The sequence below is a fragment of the Wyeomyia smithii genome, chromosome 1 (genome assembly GCF_029784165.1).
Source record: "Wyeomyia smithii strain HCP4-BCI-WySm-NY-G18 chromosome 1, ASM2978416v1, whole genome shotgun sequence".
In the NCBI taxonomy this organism is placed as follows: domain Eukaryota; kingdom Metazoa; phylum Arthropoda; class Insecta; order Diptera; family Culicidae; genus Wyeomyia; species Wyeomyia smithii.
In genome coordinates this window covers 132,881,620-132,895,293 of record NC_073694.1, presented here as the reverse complement: position 1 = coordinate 132,895,293, position 13,674 = coordinate 132,881,620, and the positions used below count along the sequence as shown (strand labels likewise).

The following is a 13,674-nucleotide window of genomic DNA, read 5'->3' as shown; positions in this document are numbered from 1 at the left end:
AATTGAAGATTAGTTGGTCATGTTCCCTTTCTAAGAGCTCTTCTTGGGTAATTTAATACCATTTAACATGAATACTAAACGCTTACTTTTGTTTAAAACACTGTTCACCCAATAACAAACTGTTTCCTAGTACTAATAATTATTTCCGAGGGGTCTTAATACTACTGGACGTCAGTTTCGAAAGACCCCCGAACAAAATCATGGTCGTGTTGCATACACCGGCTTTCAGTAAAGCCTATTGTAGGAAAAACATCGATACGGACACTGCTGATTGACGATTTTTTATATGAATTGACATGGAAACAATCGTTGCGAAAACTCGAATTACTCGGTAAGTCGCAACTAGTAGCAGCTGATTTTTGGTTTAGTACTAGCCAATACCTTGTATTTTAGTACAATAGTAGTGTCATAACAGAGCAACGTAGAACTTTATGTTTTCCATATTGCCGAAAATGAGGAAAAATTACAAAAAAAACTTGTTTTACACATTATGCCTCCTACGAACCTATTTTCAACAAAACTGTCTTAATATCACATTACCTATTAGTTTATACTCTTTTTTATGAGGATCATTTGAGTTAGCTAATTATTTCCTAAGTATTTGCATGCCCTACTGGAAAATATCTGAGAAAATTTTTTCTTCCATTTTACAAGCCTTGTAAATCCTCACTTTTACAATATTATAGCACCTTTTCTAAATTATTTTTCAAAGTGAATTATCATGATTTCCAGTCGATAACATGTCTACTGCAAGTAGAAAATAAAATGAGGCCTGAAAACTTAATTTCATTTTTTTTTAGTTTTGTCGCGACTTTTCTTGGTTCTGCCCCACAGTGCGTCGTACACAAATAACGTAACGCATAAAGAGGGGGGTTGAGTCTGCGTTACCTATTGTTACGTAGGGGAGAGGGGGGTAGTTGAGCTCGTTACGTAACTGTGATATTTGCTCAACATTGCAAATTTGGAGGGGGGGACAGGTTGTCCAGCGTCACGTAATTTTAGGGGGGGGGAGTCATCTAACGTTACTTAACGTTACATAGGGGGGGGGGGGGAGGAGTCTGAAATCTAGGTTTTTAGCGTTACGTAATTTGTGTACGACGCCTTAGTAAGCCTGTGTAGTTCATTCGTGCTAAACCAGCGAGGACGCTTCAATATCATTTTCAGAAGTTTGTTCTGAATCCCTTGAAGCATCTTCTTCCTGGTTGTACAACAACTTGTCCAAATGAGGACTGCATATAACATTGCTGGTCTAAATACTTGTTTGTAAATTAACAGTTTATTCTTGAGACAAAGTCTAAAATTTGTTGATAAGAGGATACAAACATTTTATATATTGCACTTTGCACTTTGTTTGAATATTCTCAATGTGCTCCTTGAAGGTAAGATTTTTATCATGAATTAGCCCTAAATATTTAACTTGGTCAGACCAATTTAAGATTGCACCGTTCATCTTAACAACATAATTATCTCTTTTTTACTATCATCGTAAATGGCGATGCCGTTGTTTTATTGCTCGGCAGATTTGCTCTGACGCAGTTGAATAAAGAAATTTGCTATAACTAAGCACGTGAGGTAGTGGGTTGAAACTGCCAAATTTTAATTTCGTTTGGACTCGCCACGGGTCATCATTGCGAGCGATAGTACCATTCACAGTGAATATTCATTGATCTGTGTCATGATGTATTCGCATCCGATGGCTCAATATCCCTTCAAGTGATTCGAGTAAATTGTAGCCAGTACGAGCCAAACACGAAGGTAATCATATTACGTTTGAATAAGCATTCATCGCCCGCAAGCCCCTCGTAACGCTCGTAACAGTTCAATTAACCATAGCCGTTGTTTCAATTGCAGATTAAATACACTGTTGCCAATAATGAATAATGAATGAATACGAAAATATGCAACGAAGCCCTGCATATCACTTATATTATTTAAATGAGGTGTTTTCCATACATGCAAAATATGGTCATATGGATTTAAATCGTAATAAATTGTTAATAACATAGTTTTACGAGCCAGTTTACGGTTTTAAGCTTGTCCTAAAATTTGATGTTACTTTTTAATTGCTTGAAGTCTCTCTTTTTTGCTGGGAACATATTCATGCTTTTGCTATTAAAACCGCATAGTGTTTCGAAGGTGTACCAAGACTTTCATAATTTCATTTACTGCTTTATCGCCGCCAGCACAGGGCATCAATCAAGACGTGGTGCTTTGGCATTTGACAGTTAAGTTCAATCGCTGCTCAGTGCGATGTCATCAGAATCGGACGATTTCTATCATTTTCATTAAAATAATCATTCAATGTGTACCGAAAATTCGTGTTGAATCTGCCAATATTAATCATATATTCATGACATTTAATTATGAATCACGGTTGTTTCCACACAACTGAACCAATTTTTCGGTTTATCTCTGATAGAATGAGAGCAGCAATTCCTTGCTTGTCAATTGGAAGCCTGAAAAAAAAACAAACAAATAAAATAGTTGATTTTTTCACGATTTTGGCGTAATATTTGAAAAGAAAAATAATAGCTAAACACGATAGATAATATTCGTACTTGGCAGCTAAATCTCCTCCACCATCAATTTCTTCCTTTTTTGCTCTGCGTTGAGCATGTCTGTTAGCGCGAGCCACTTGTGTTTCTTTTGCTGCGATTAACTGAGACGGTTTAGCTTCTTTACCCTTGAATAATGATGATCTCGTGGATTTCTGCAAGCAAAGAATATTCTCAGATATGTGTGATCTCTTTAGGCTAATAATGAATACTAAATATTTAATAATACAAGTGTTTGATTACATTTACCACGTAAATACCTTCGTTTTTTTCTTCTTTTTTTCGTATTGCAACGAATCATAATAATTCGGTTTCTCTCGCCGAACTCGTCCTGTACGACGACGTTGAACTTGAGGGTTAGCTGCTAGAACAGCATTTGCTGCTGTCTTGCGTGTTTCTGCAGATTTTCCTTTTTTCCCAGATTTTGGGCGACCCACAGAAGCAGGTGGAATATACGCTGCATTGTTTTGACGTCCATTAAATGCATATCCACAAACACAACGTTTGGAAGCTATAGCTGTTTGCTGATCACAGCTTGGGCAATGTTTGGACAGCATTCGGGTTTTGACCATGGTTGAGTACCAAAACAATTCTTAACAAGCGAAATATTTTATCTCTTTCATTTCCGCTATCATTCAATATTTTGGTTATTCATTATTTTCACAAGAAAAATAGACAACTGGAGTGGTCGATTTTAGATCGATCTTTTCAATTCCGGCTTTCGATTTCTTGTATCGATTCTTCAGCCTTGAAAAAGTCGAATTTTTTTTTTCGTGTAGCAATTTTTCTCAACAGAGAAAAATAAAATGTTATTATCAGAGTCTATGTTTAAGAGTCACGCAAAGATGAAACCAAAGGAACCAAATCAGTGTCAAACGAGGGTACCAATCGAGCAATGTAAATAAACAAGGTGATAATGTTAGGAGTGGATGAAAAGTGTTGTAATTGAGCGTAATAAAGAATATGTGTTTTTCCGAAGTTTTACTTATACATTTTAATCCAACATTAAACCTGTACACTGGTTCACTTAAATTTAACAAAACATCACCGGTGTAATCTTTCAAAACTGTGTACCTTGTGAAGAATTTCAAAAAATGATTTTCGCTTATGCATGGTGAAAAACAGAACTGTATAGTTCTTGGCAACAAACGGTACAAAAACTGTGTTGCCGAAACGATAGATTTTCTCTTCGCGCGACTCTATATACACATAGACTCTGATTATATTTACCTTACGTCGCAAATAGTGCGCTGTATAGCGCATCTGATGTGCTATACAGCTCACTACTTCCCACTAGAATGCCTGTATATATTTAGAGTGGCGACACTGCCACAATCGGAATAAAAATTATCTGTCAGTGTCATTCCAATCGAGCAAACAACCGATTCAATTTGTGTGGAGAAAAGAGGAAGGATGTTGTTGATGTTGCCTTGGATCAAATAAATACTAATTTCTCAAAACTCATCAGAAAGATTTCTTTTCATTTAGCAGTGATATCTAGCTATGAGTCTCATCGACAACATTTAAAGCTCAATATCCTAAACAATATTAACACTGCATTGTTTTCTACATTGTTTTCTACATTGCTTTTTTTGTTTTTCATTTATTTAGATAAGGTAGCAGAGAGAAACATGCTTAAGCACGGAATTGAAAATGTCGCCATTGTGGGAGCTAACTCGACAAATGCCAAAATCAACCTATACCTCGCTCAGAAGATCCAAAACCTGAAGAAAGCAGAAGCTGCACGACAGCAGCATGATGCTTAATCTATGGAATATCAAGAAAATCGATTTGCATTCATTATAACAAAACGCTTATTCCATTAAATGATCATTAACCAATAAAAAAAAGTATCAAAACGGTTTCACAATTGATTTTTGAATTATAAAAAAAAAAAAAAAACAAAAAACTGTTTCTAAAATAGTACATCAACCATTTGCTACCCAGTAGTAACCATTTCAAATATAGTATATTGACCAAATAATAATATAACCAAACCATAAATAAAATGGTAACCACACTATTAGTAAACATAAAAATACTATATTGATAATAGTACAATTTCCAATTTGGAACAAAGAGAACTATATTGCAACCATTTTCTGAATAGATCTCATAATTAGAAATTTACTATAAATGACATGGTTGTAACTATTTGAAAAATGGTTGAAAAAAAAAATACAGTATAAACACCATTTCGGGAGTGGTGCACATATCGATAAATAGAATATAGTTACAATTACTCATATAGTTGGTGCATCTCGTGATACCAACTAAAACCATATCCACATTATAATCTGAATGGTTGAAGATCATTTTCATGAACCATTCGCATACCATACCACGAATAGTTTTGCGAAAAATTTTGTATGAAAAAATGGTCATTTTAGAATGGTAACCATACTTAACAACTAGTTTCCTAAATAGTTATTTGCCAGATTACCATTTGTGGAATAGTCAAAACTTATCGTATCATAGTACATATATGGTTTTCTAACGGTACTCTGGGAACTATTTTCTGAACGGTAGAAAAACCATATGCCGTATGGCACATTTATGGTGGATTTCTATGCGGGTACGTAATAGGCCACGCCCTTCTGTTCAGTTGTCTAATTCTCTAATATTCTTTAGACGAATTATTCCACAATTCGCATTCGATATTTGTTTCCAGCGAATAAACACCGATGGTACTCTCACACACGCAACGGTTTTAGCCCGTATTTTATTGCGGTTTGTAACATCAAGCGATTTCGTTTGCTCGTTGTTGCGTGTTGCATCATGTTGCAACTTGGCAGCTGGGAGACGACGAAATTCTGTTAATGCTGGTTGATTGAATCGACTTTATATCAGTACAGCATATTCGAATTAACTGCCTTTGTGAATGCGTTCTAACATGGCAGTTTGTTATTCAAAATCGGTTATGTTGATCGCAGCCTTTGTGCTGTCCCAACAGTGGGGATATTAACTAAATAAACTTGTTGTATCGATGGCCAAGAGGCAGAATTTCGGTAGTTTAAACATTAATATACTTGGCAAAACTGTATTTAATTTGTGCTCTACAAATGGCGTCCAATTTATTACTCGGTAATTTTACAGTTATCTTTTTTGATCAAGAAAGTATACAAAAAGGTAGCAACATTTTACTTCTCAAAAGGTGGTAACATTTTAATGGTCAATGTAAGTACAACGTAAGGTATAACAGCTCTTCCCTCCTTGCGAAATCTTCTTCATAGGTCCAACTTCCTCGGTGGCCGAATAACTCTTCCAGATTTTCTCGGCGACTGATATGTCTCCTGGATAGACTGGTCTTCGGAGCATCTCGCAGATACCGAAACGGGTATAACAGAATCTTGCCTACCTTCAATCTTAATCGGGGCTGTTGATATCGCAGGTCTTTGCTGTGAATTGGTTGGTATAGGCACCGCAGGGGTGGGGTCAACAAATGTCTGATCGGGAGCACTAAGCGGTTCAGGATCTTCAAAGTACTATGGTAGCACCGTGACTGGTACAGATTTGTCAGTTACCAAGTTTGAACCAACTTTTCGCAGCTGATCTATGTGGCGCTTCCAAATCCTTCCATCATCCAGTAGTATCTCATAATGCAACTCACCCAATTTGTTCAGAATTTTTCCGAACTTCCACTTTGCTTTATCTAAATAATCTCTCGCAGCAACTCTCGCCCCCTCTTGAAGATCACGACACTTCCTCTGTTCCGTTTTGGCAGCATTCGCAGCTTCAGGAATCATGATATCCAATCGCGAACGGATTTGTCGGTTGTAAAGCATCATCGACGGCGATTTTCCCGTAGTAGGATGAATAGTTTTCCTGTACACTAACAGAAGATTGCAGAGTTCAGCGTGCAATGAAGTTTTATCACATTGCACACTTTTTAGTTTCGATTTAAATGTTTGAATAAACCTCTCTGCTTGCCCATTCGTCGCAGGGTGATACGGTGCGCCCATTTTATGATGATAAACACCGTTCATTCGCAAAAATCTTTGAAACTGTTCCGATGTGAACTGCACACCGTGATCAGATACGAGCACAGAAGGAATTCCATATGTACAAAAATATTCACGACACACCTGGATCGTTGTGTTAGTTGTTATGTTATTCAGGATTCGCACTTCTGGCCACTTTGTGTAGGCATCAACGAACACGATAAAGTAAACATTCATAAACGGTCCAGCAAAGTCAACGTGTACTCGTTCAAACGGCTTCGCGGGTGTCTCCCAACAATGCGTTGGTACTTTGGACGGCTCAGCTCGAGTTGACTGACACAAACTACAATTTCGCACCACGTCCTCAATGTTTTTATCTATTCCTTCCCACCAAACGTAACCACGAGCAAGAGTCTTAAATCTAGTAATTCCAAAATGAGTTGAATGTAGTTCATTCAACACTTTGTCTCGCAAGCTCAGAGGAACGTATACTCTGATTCCCCGCATGACACAACCTTTCTGTAGAGTAAACTCCACTTGGTCAACACCAAAACGATCTTTAGGCTCCACGGATTTACCATTCTGCAACCCTTGCACTAGTGTCTTAACAGTAGTATCCATTGCAGTAGCTTTCGCAAGTTCAGCAACAGTTAACGGCAGTGTTTCTATTATATTTACCTCCACATAGTCTGTTTCCTCAACAGTTGCATCGGGCGTACTATTCTTCAAAGGCAATCTTGAAAATGCGTCAGCGTTTGCGTGCTGGTTTGTAGGACGAAATTGGATCTTGAAATTGAAAGATTGTAAAAATGTTGCATAGTGCTGCATTCTAAGGGCGGACATCTTCGGAAGTCCTTTGGTATCAGAAAATATTTGCTTTAGCGGTTCATTGTCCGTGACAAGAGTGAACTTCCTGCCGTAGAGGTATTGGTAAAATTTGCGAACTCCGAAGAATATTGCATAGGCTTCTCGGTCAATTTGTTTATATGCTTGTTGCGTAGCGTTAAGTGTTTGGGAAGCGTATTGGATTGGTAGTTCTGAACCATCTGAAAATACATGACTAAGCACTGCACCGACTCCATATGGTGATGCATCCGTAGCAAGTACTAGTGGTAATATAGAATCGTAGTGTGCTAAAATCTTCTCCGACTGCATTTCACGCTTAATTTTGTTAAATACCTCATCGCATTCCTTCGACCATACGAAAGGAACAGTATTTTTCAGGAGATTGTTGAGCGGATACAACGTTGTACTCAGGTTCGGGAAAAACCTTCCGTAGTAATTCACTAAACCTACGAAAGAACGAACTTGATCTTTGTTTTTCGGTATAGGCATGTTTTGAACAGCGTCGATTTTTCCCGGGACTTTGTGAATGCCAACTTTGTCAATCAAATATCCACAGTATTCGATCGCGTTTTCGAAAAACTGACATTTCTCCAAATTAATTCGCATATTGTATGAACTTAGCCGTTTTAGTACATCTCCTAGTCGTTGCAGATGAATTAAATCATTTGGTCCCGTGACACGAATATCATCCAAGAAAACTGTAACTCCCGGAATCCCGTTCAACACTTGCTCCATTAATCTCTGCCAAATAACAGGCGCAGATGCAATACCATACATCAAACGTGTTGGTCGGTACAAACCTTTGTGCGTACTTAGTGTTAGTACTTCACGATCACCCTCCTCAACCTCTAATTGTAGATAGGCTTGAGTTAAATCGATTTTGGTGAACTTTTGTCCTCCTGCAACGTTAGCGAAAAGTTCTTCTATCGTCGGTAATGGATGGTCGTCAATTTCCAGGTTAGGATTCACCGTTACTTTATAATCACCGCATAATCTTACTCTATTGTTGGACTTCAAAATTGGGACAATCGGTGTAGCCCATCTACTGTGGTTCACTTTCTCCAACACCCCGTTCTGGACAAGTATGTCGAGTTCCTTCTCAACAGCATCTCTCAAAGAAAATGGAACTTGACGCGCTCTTATGTACACTGGTCTTGCATTTGGTTTCAAACTCAATTTTGCTTGCAAACCTTCAATTTTTCCAATAGATTTGTCATAAATGTTAGCATACTTTTCCACCAATAATCTAATATTAACTGGAGTAATTTTCGGTAGGGTATTAGCAGAAGTACTGTCCAATGTATGAACACAAGCGAACGCTACATCGTTAAGATCAATTTTCATCCCTGTAATCCATTGTCGGCCTAACAACGGTTGTTTTCGTATATTTGATACATATAATGGCAACAAAAATAATTTTCCTCGATATTCGGCTTCAACTTTTAGCATACCTTTAACGTTGATACGACTATTACAATAGCTCACCAACTCAAGATCAGACGGCAACAGATTCGCTTCAGGAAAGATTTTTTCTTATCTTCCGTACTGATAATCGTAACTGGAGCACCGGTATCCACTTCGAAACGAACAGTAACATTATTCACCTTCATGTCTAAGTGAAATTTAGAGACAGTTGTTCTACTGGTTTCCTCTAACTTGCAAATTTCTTCCAGTGTGACGATATCGTTCGAATTACAGCCTGCAACAGGATTATTTTCCTCTAGTAGATGTGTTTCTGACTTTGTACTTTTTTCTTTTTTTGCTTTCAGACACACCTTCTGCAAATGGCCTTTCAGTTTGCAGTAATTGCGCATAGTTTGAATGTGCGGGCATTTATTCGCAAAATGTGAAGGGTTTCCGCAACGGAAGCACTCTCCTTTTTTTCCTGATCCGGATTTATCTTTAACTTACTTTTCGCAGCATTAAACTTTTTTTGTTCTACCAGGTTAATTTCTGGTTTTCCTTGTCTCGATTGAATCTCTCGGCCCCCTTTTGACGAAAGTTCCATCGACACGACAATTTTCCGCGCCCGCTCCAAAGTAAGGTTTCGTACTTCTAGCAATCTGGACTTTATAGTTCTGTCCTTCAATCCGAAAACAAGTTGGTTACGCAGAGCAGTATTCAGGTACTCTCCGAAATTGCAGGTGATAGCCAATTTCCACAATGCTATCAAGTATTCGTCTATTGTTTCCTCCGGACGGTCCTCTCCTTGCTTACGACTTTTGAAGCGAAAATTTTCTAAAATCTCCAACGGTTCCGGATTAAAATGAGCCTCAAGAACACGTACTATTTCAGCATACGTTTTCCTCTGTGGTTTCTCAGGAGCAAGTTTGTCACACACAACGTCGTATGTTTCACCTCCCATGAAGTGCAGCAGCATGTAGAGTTTGGTTTCTTGCTGGACGCCAAACAAAACGAAAGCACCTTCCAAACGTTCAACCCATCGTGACCACTTCATACGATGACGGTCAAACGGATCGATTGTTAACGACGATTGCATCGCAACCGGCGCAGTAGCAACAGCAGCATTCGCTGGATTTTCATCACCAGCGGCTTCTTCACGGTTCGCATTTAACATCCTCGGTCGACAACTGTTGTATCGATGGCCAAGAGGCAGAATTTCGGTAGTTTAAACATTAATATACTTGGCAAAACTGTATTTAATTTGTGCTCTACAAATGGCGTCCAATTTATTACTCGGTAATTTTACAGTTATCTTTCTTGATCAAGAGAGTATACAAAAAGGTAGCAACATTTTACTTCTCAAAAGGTGGTAACATTTTAATGGTCAATGTCAATACAACGTAAGGTATAACAAAACTACAACAGAATTTGATTGCTAGGATCCCGCGAAGAATGTTTATTGTTTATTTGCCTTGAAAAAAGGCATTTCACTGTTCAAAATCGGTTGCTGACTTTGTGCTGCCCTAACAGTGAGGAGTTAAGATACACGGGCAACATGCACCGTGGAAGCTATTTCACCTACTGTAAATTAGACGGCCGCGACAGATGTAACTGCTAGAATCCGCACAGAATGCTTGCTTACTTTGTCAAAAATAATTAACTTTCAATGACTTGTTTATTTGCCTTGAAAAAAGGCATTTTGCTGTTCAAAATTGGATTTGGTGATGACGATCTTCATGCTGCCCTAACACGGGGGAATAATGGCAGTCTGGCGAGGCACGCTGAGAAGAACCGCGCTGCTACTGAGACATGGTGACCAACCACAGCGCAAGTGGTTTATTTAATTTGACGGCAGCCACAGGCGCAAGCCGCTGTTACTTCTGAGTGCTGTATCTGCTTCTACTGCTGTCAACGTTGTGGACGGTCCATCCAGCTCACCTTCCGACTAATGAATGTAGCTAGTTTTCCCAGAAACACTCTTTTATAGCCGAAAGGTGCTACGTAATAGGCCACGCCCTTCTGTTCAGTTGTTTAATTCTCTAATATTCTTTAGACGAATTATTCCACAATTCGCATTCGATATTTGTTTCCAGCGAATAAACACCGATGGTGCTCTCACACACGCAACGGTTTTAACCCGGTTTGTAACATCAAGCGATTTCGTTTGCTCGTTGTTGCGTGTTGCATCATGTTGCAACTTGGCAGCTGGGAGACGACGAAATTCTGTCAATGCTGATTGATAGAATCGACTTTATATCAGTACAGCATATTCGAATTAACTGCCTTTGTGAATGCGTTCTAACAGGGCAGTTTATTATTCAAAATCGGTTATGTTGATCGCAGCCTTTGTGCTGTCCCAACAGTGAGGGTATTAACTAAATAAACTACAACAGAACTTGATTGCTAGGATCCCGCGAAGAATGTTTGCTTGTGTTGATGCTAGGAAATTTTCACCCTTCAATTACTTGTTTATTTGCCTTGAAAAAAGTCATTTTGCTGTTCAAAATCGGTTGCTGATCGCAACCTTTGTGCTGCCCCAACAGTGGGGGAGTTAAGATACACGGACACCATGCACTGTGGAAGCTATTTCACCTTCTGTAAATTAGACGGCCGCGACAGATGTAACTGCTAGAATCCACACAGAATGCTTGCTTACGTTGTCAAAAATTATTAACTTTCAATGACTTGTTCATTTGCCTTGAAAAAAGGCATTTTGCTGTTCAAAATTGGATTTGGTGATGACGATCTTCATGCTGCCTTAACACGGGGGAATAATGGCAGTCTGGCGAGGCACGCTGAGAAGAACCGCGCTGCTACTGAGACATGGTGACCAACCACAGCGTAAGTGGTTTATTTAATTTGAAGGCAGCCACAGGCGCAAGCCGCTGTTACTTCTGAGTGCTGTATCTGCTTCTACTACTGTCAACGTTGTGGACGGTCCATCCAGCTCACCTTCCGACTAATGAATGTAGCTAGTTTTCCCAGAAACACTCTTTTATAGCCGAAGGGTGCTACGTAATAGGCCACGCCCTTCTGTTCAGTTGTTTAATTCTCCAATATTCTTTGGACGAATTATTCCACAATTCGCATTCGATATTTGTTTCCAGCGAATAAACACCGATGGTGCTCTCACACACGAAACGGTTCTAACCCGTATTTTATTGCGGTTTGTAACATAAAGCGATTTCGTTTGCTCGTTGTTGCGTGTTGCATCATGTTGCAACTTGGCAGCTGGGAGACGACGAAATTCTGTTAATGCTGATTGATTGAATCGACTTCATATTAGCTCTGCATATTAGAATTAACTGCCTTTGTGAATGCGTTCTAACAGGGCAGTTTGTTATTCAAAATCGGTTATGTTGATCGCAGCCTTTGTGCTGTCCCAACAGTGGGGGTATTAACTAAATAAACTACAACAGAATTTGATTGCTAGGATCCCGCGAAGAATGTTTGCTTGTGTTGATGCTAGGAAATTTTCACCCTTCAATTACTTGTTTATTTGCCTTGAAAAAAGGCATTTTGCTGTTCAAAATCGGTTGCTGATCGCAACCTTTGTGCTGCCCCAACAGTGGGGGAGTTAAGATACACGAACAACATGCACTGTGGAAGCTATTTCACCTTCTGTAAATTAGACGGCCGCGACAGATGTAACTGCTAGAATCCGCACAGAATGCTTGCTTACGTTGTCAAAAATTATTAACTTTCAATGACTTGTTTATTTGCCTTGAAAAAAGGCATTTTGCTGTTTAAAATTGGATTTGGTGATGACGATCTTCATGCTGCCCTAACACGGGGGAATAATGGCAGTCTGGCGAGGCACGCTGAGAAGAACCGCACTGCTCCTGAGACGTGGTGACCAACCAGAGGGCTAGTGCTGCTGCTGCGGGAGGACGACTGCTTTTGTCGCTGTCTAGAACTATTATGAGCGGCTTCGGCAGAAACAGGCTCTTATATAGGCCAAATAGTATGTTTTCAATTGCAAGGTATATGATTCTGTCGACCGTGCTTGGGAAGCAATCATATAACGACCAATCAGAGGACGTAATTTTTGTTTAAACAAGGCTTGACAATTATCAATAGTACAATAGTTTGCATAATCAATCAACAATTTTCTACATTTGGGTGGATGCGTGTATAATTTTCCAAACAATTGCTGCAAAAATGAAGGAAATCGGTTGAGAACAAACCGATTTATAAGCATTTAAAAAGGGACATATTTCGTCCCCTTTTCGGTAATAGTTTTCCTATTTACATCCCTATGTGGTAGGCTAAAGAAAAACGTAGTTCTACGTCAAAAGACAGAAAAATGAGGTTACAATTCTTATAACTTGCTCATTACATACACATGACAGACCCAAACAAGTTCAATAAAAATGGGAAGTCTTAATATTGGAATTTTTCACGAAAATGAAAAAGGAAATTTTTGACGCAAATTTTCAAACGCGTTTTTCTCGAAACTATGAGTTTCGAGTTGTGCCAGTATTGAATTCCAATGACGATATAAAGAAATTCTTAAATCGTGTGTAAAAATCTGAATCAAAATACGTTAATACACTAACGACATCTGTCTAATGGTGCCCCAGTTGCACTGCATAATTATTTCTGTATCGATATTTTATCGATATAAGTGCTTGGTTTGTAGGTGACAAAAGCGCCACATAGCGGGAGCATTACCTCTTGGTGGTAAATGACGGTTGCAAGTTTTTACACATGTTTTGAAAAGAAGATTAACGTCTGTTCTCTGTGCCCGTAATGATCATGATCATAGCGACCATGCTTTAGCTGGTGATCAAAACTGTCGATATTTTCTTTACAACTAGTTAAATTTACCCATTCATATGGTCATGCGAACCAACGTGTAATATTTTTCGAGCAGTCCCTTTTTAAATCCTATTCCCAGGGGGATGGCCAAAGTATTTTGAACAGGG

The 13,674-nt window shown here is 38.8% G+C and overlaps 3 protein-coding genes across 3 annotated transcripts; all 3 read right to left on the bottom strand.

Annotated features, from left to right (window-relative positions):
• Nucleotides 1-2,297: 2,297 nt before the first annotated feature.
• Nucleotides 2,298-3,275, bottom strand: LOC129730360 (UPF0547 protein C16orf87-like). Its single transcript, XM_055689648.1, has 3 exons — nucleotides 2,816-3,275; nucleotides 2,559-2,710; nucleotides 2,298-2,456 (listed from the first exon to the last, which is right to left on the bottom strand). Exons 1-3 carry the CDS (start codon nucleotides 3,125-3,127, stop codon nucleotides 2,369-2,371), a joined length of 552 nt encoding a protein of 183 aa, XP_055545623.1. The 5' UTR covers nucleotides 3,128-3,275; the 3' UTR covers nucleotides 2,298-2,368.
• A 2,765-nt stretch (nucleotides 3,276-6,040) lies between these two features.
• On the bottom strand, nucleotides 6,041-8,686 carry LOC129717194 (uncharacterized protein K02A2.6-like). Its single transcript, XM_055667045.1, has one exon. It carries the CDS (start codon nucleotides 8,684-8,686, stop codon nucleotides 6,041-6,043), a length of 2,646 nt encoding a protein of 881 aa, XP_055523020.1.
• A 448-nt stretch (nucleotides 8,687-9,134) lies between these two features.
• On the bottom strand, nucleotides 9,135-10,027 carry LOC129728892 (uncharacterized). The gene has a single exon (XM_055687370.1). It carries the CDS (start codon nucleotides 9,918-9,920, stop codon nucleotides 9,135-9,137), a length of 786 nt encoding a protein of 261 aa, XP_055543345.1. The 5' UTR covers nucleotides 9,921-10,027.
• Between the last annotated feature and the right edge of the window lie 3,647 nt (nucleotides 10,028-13,674).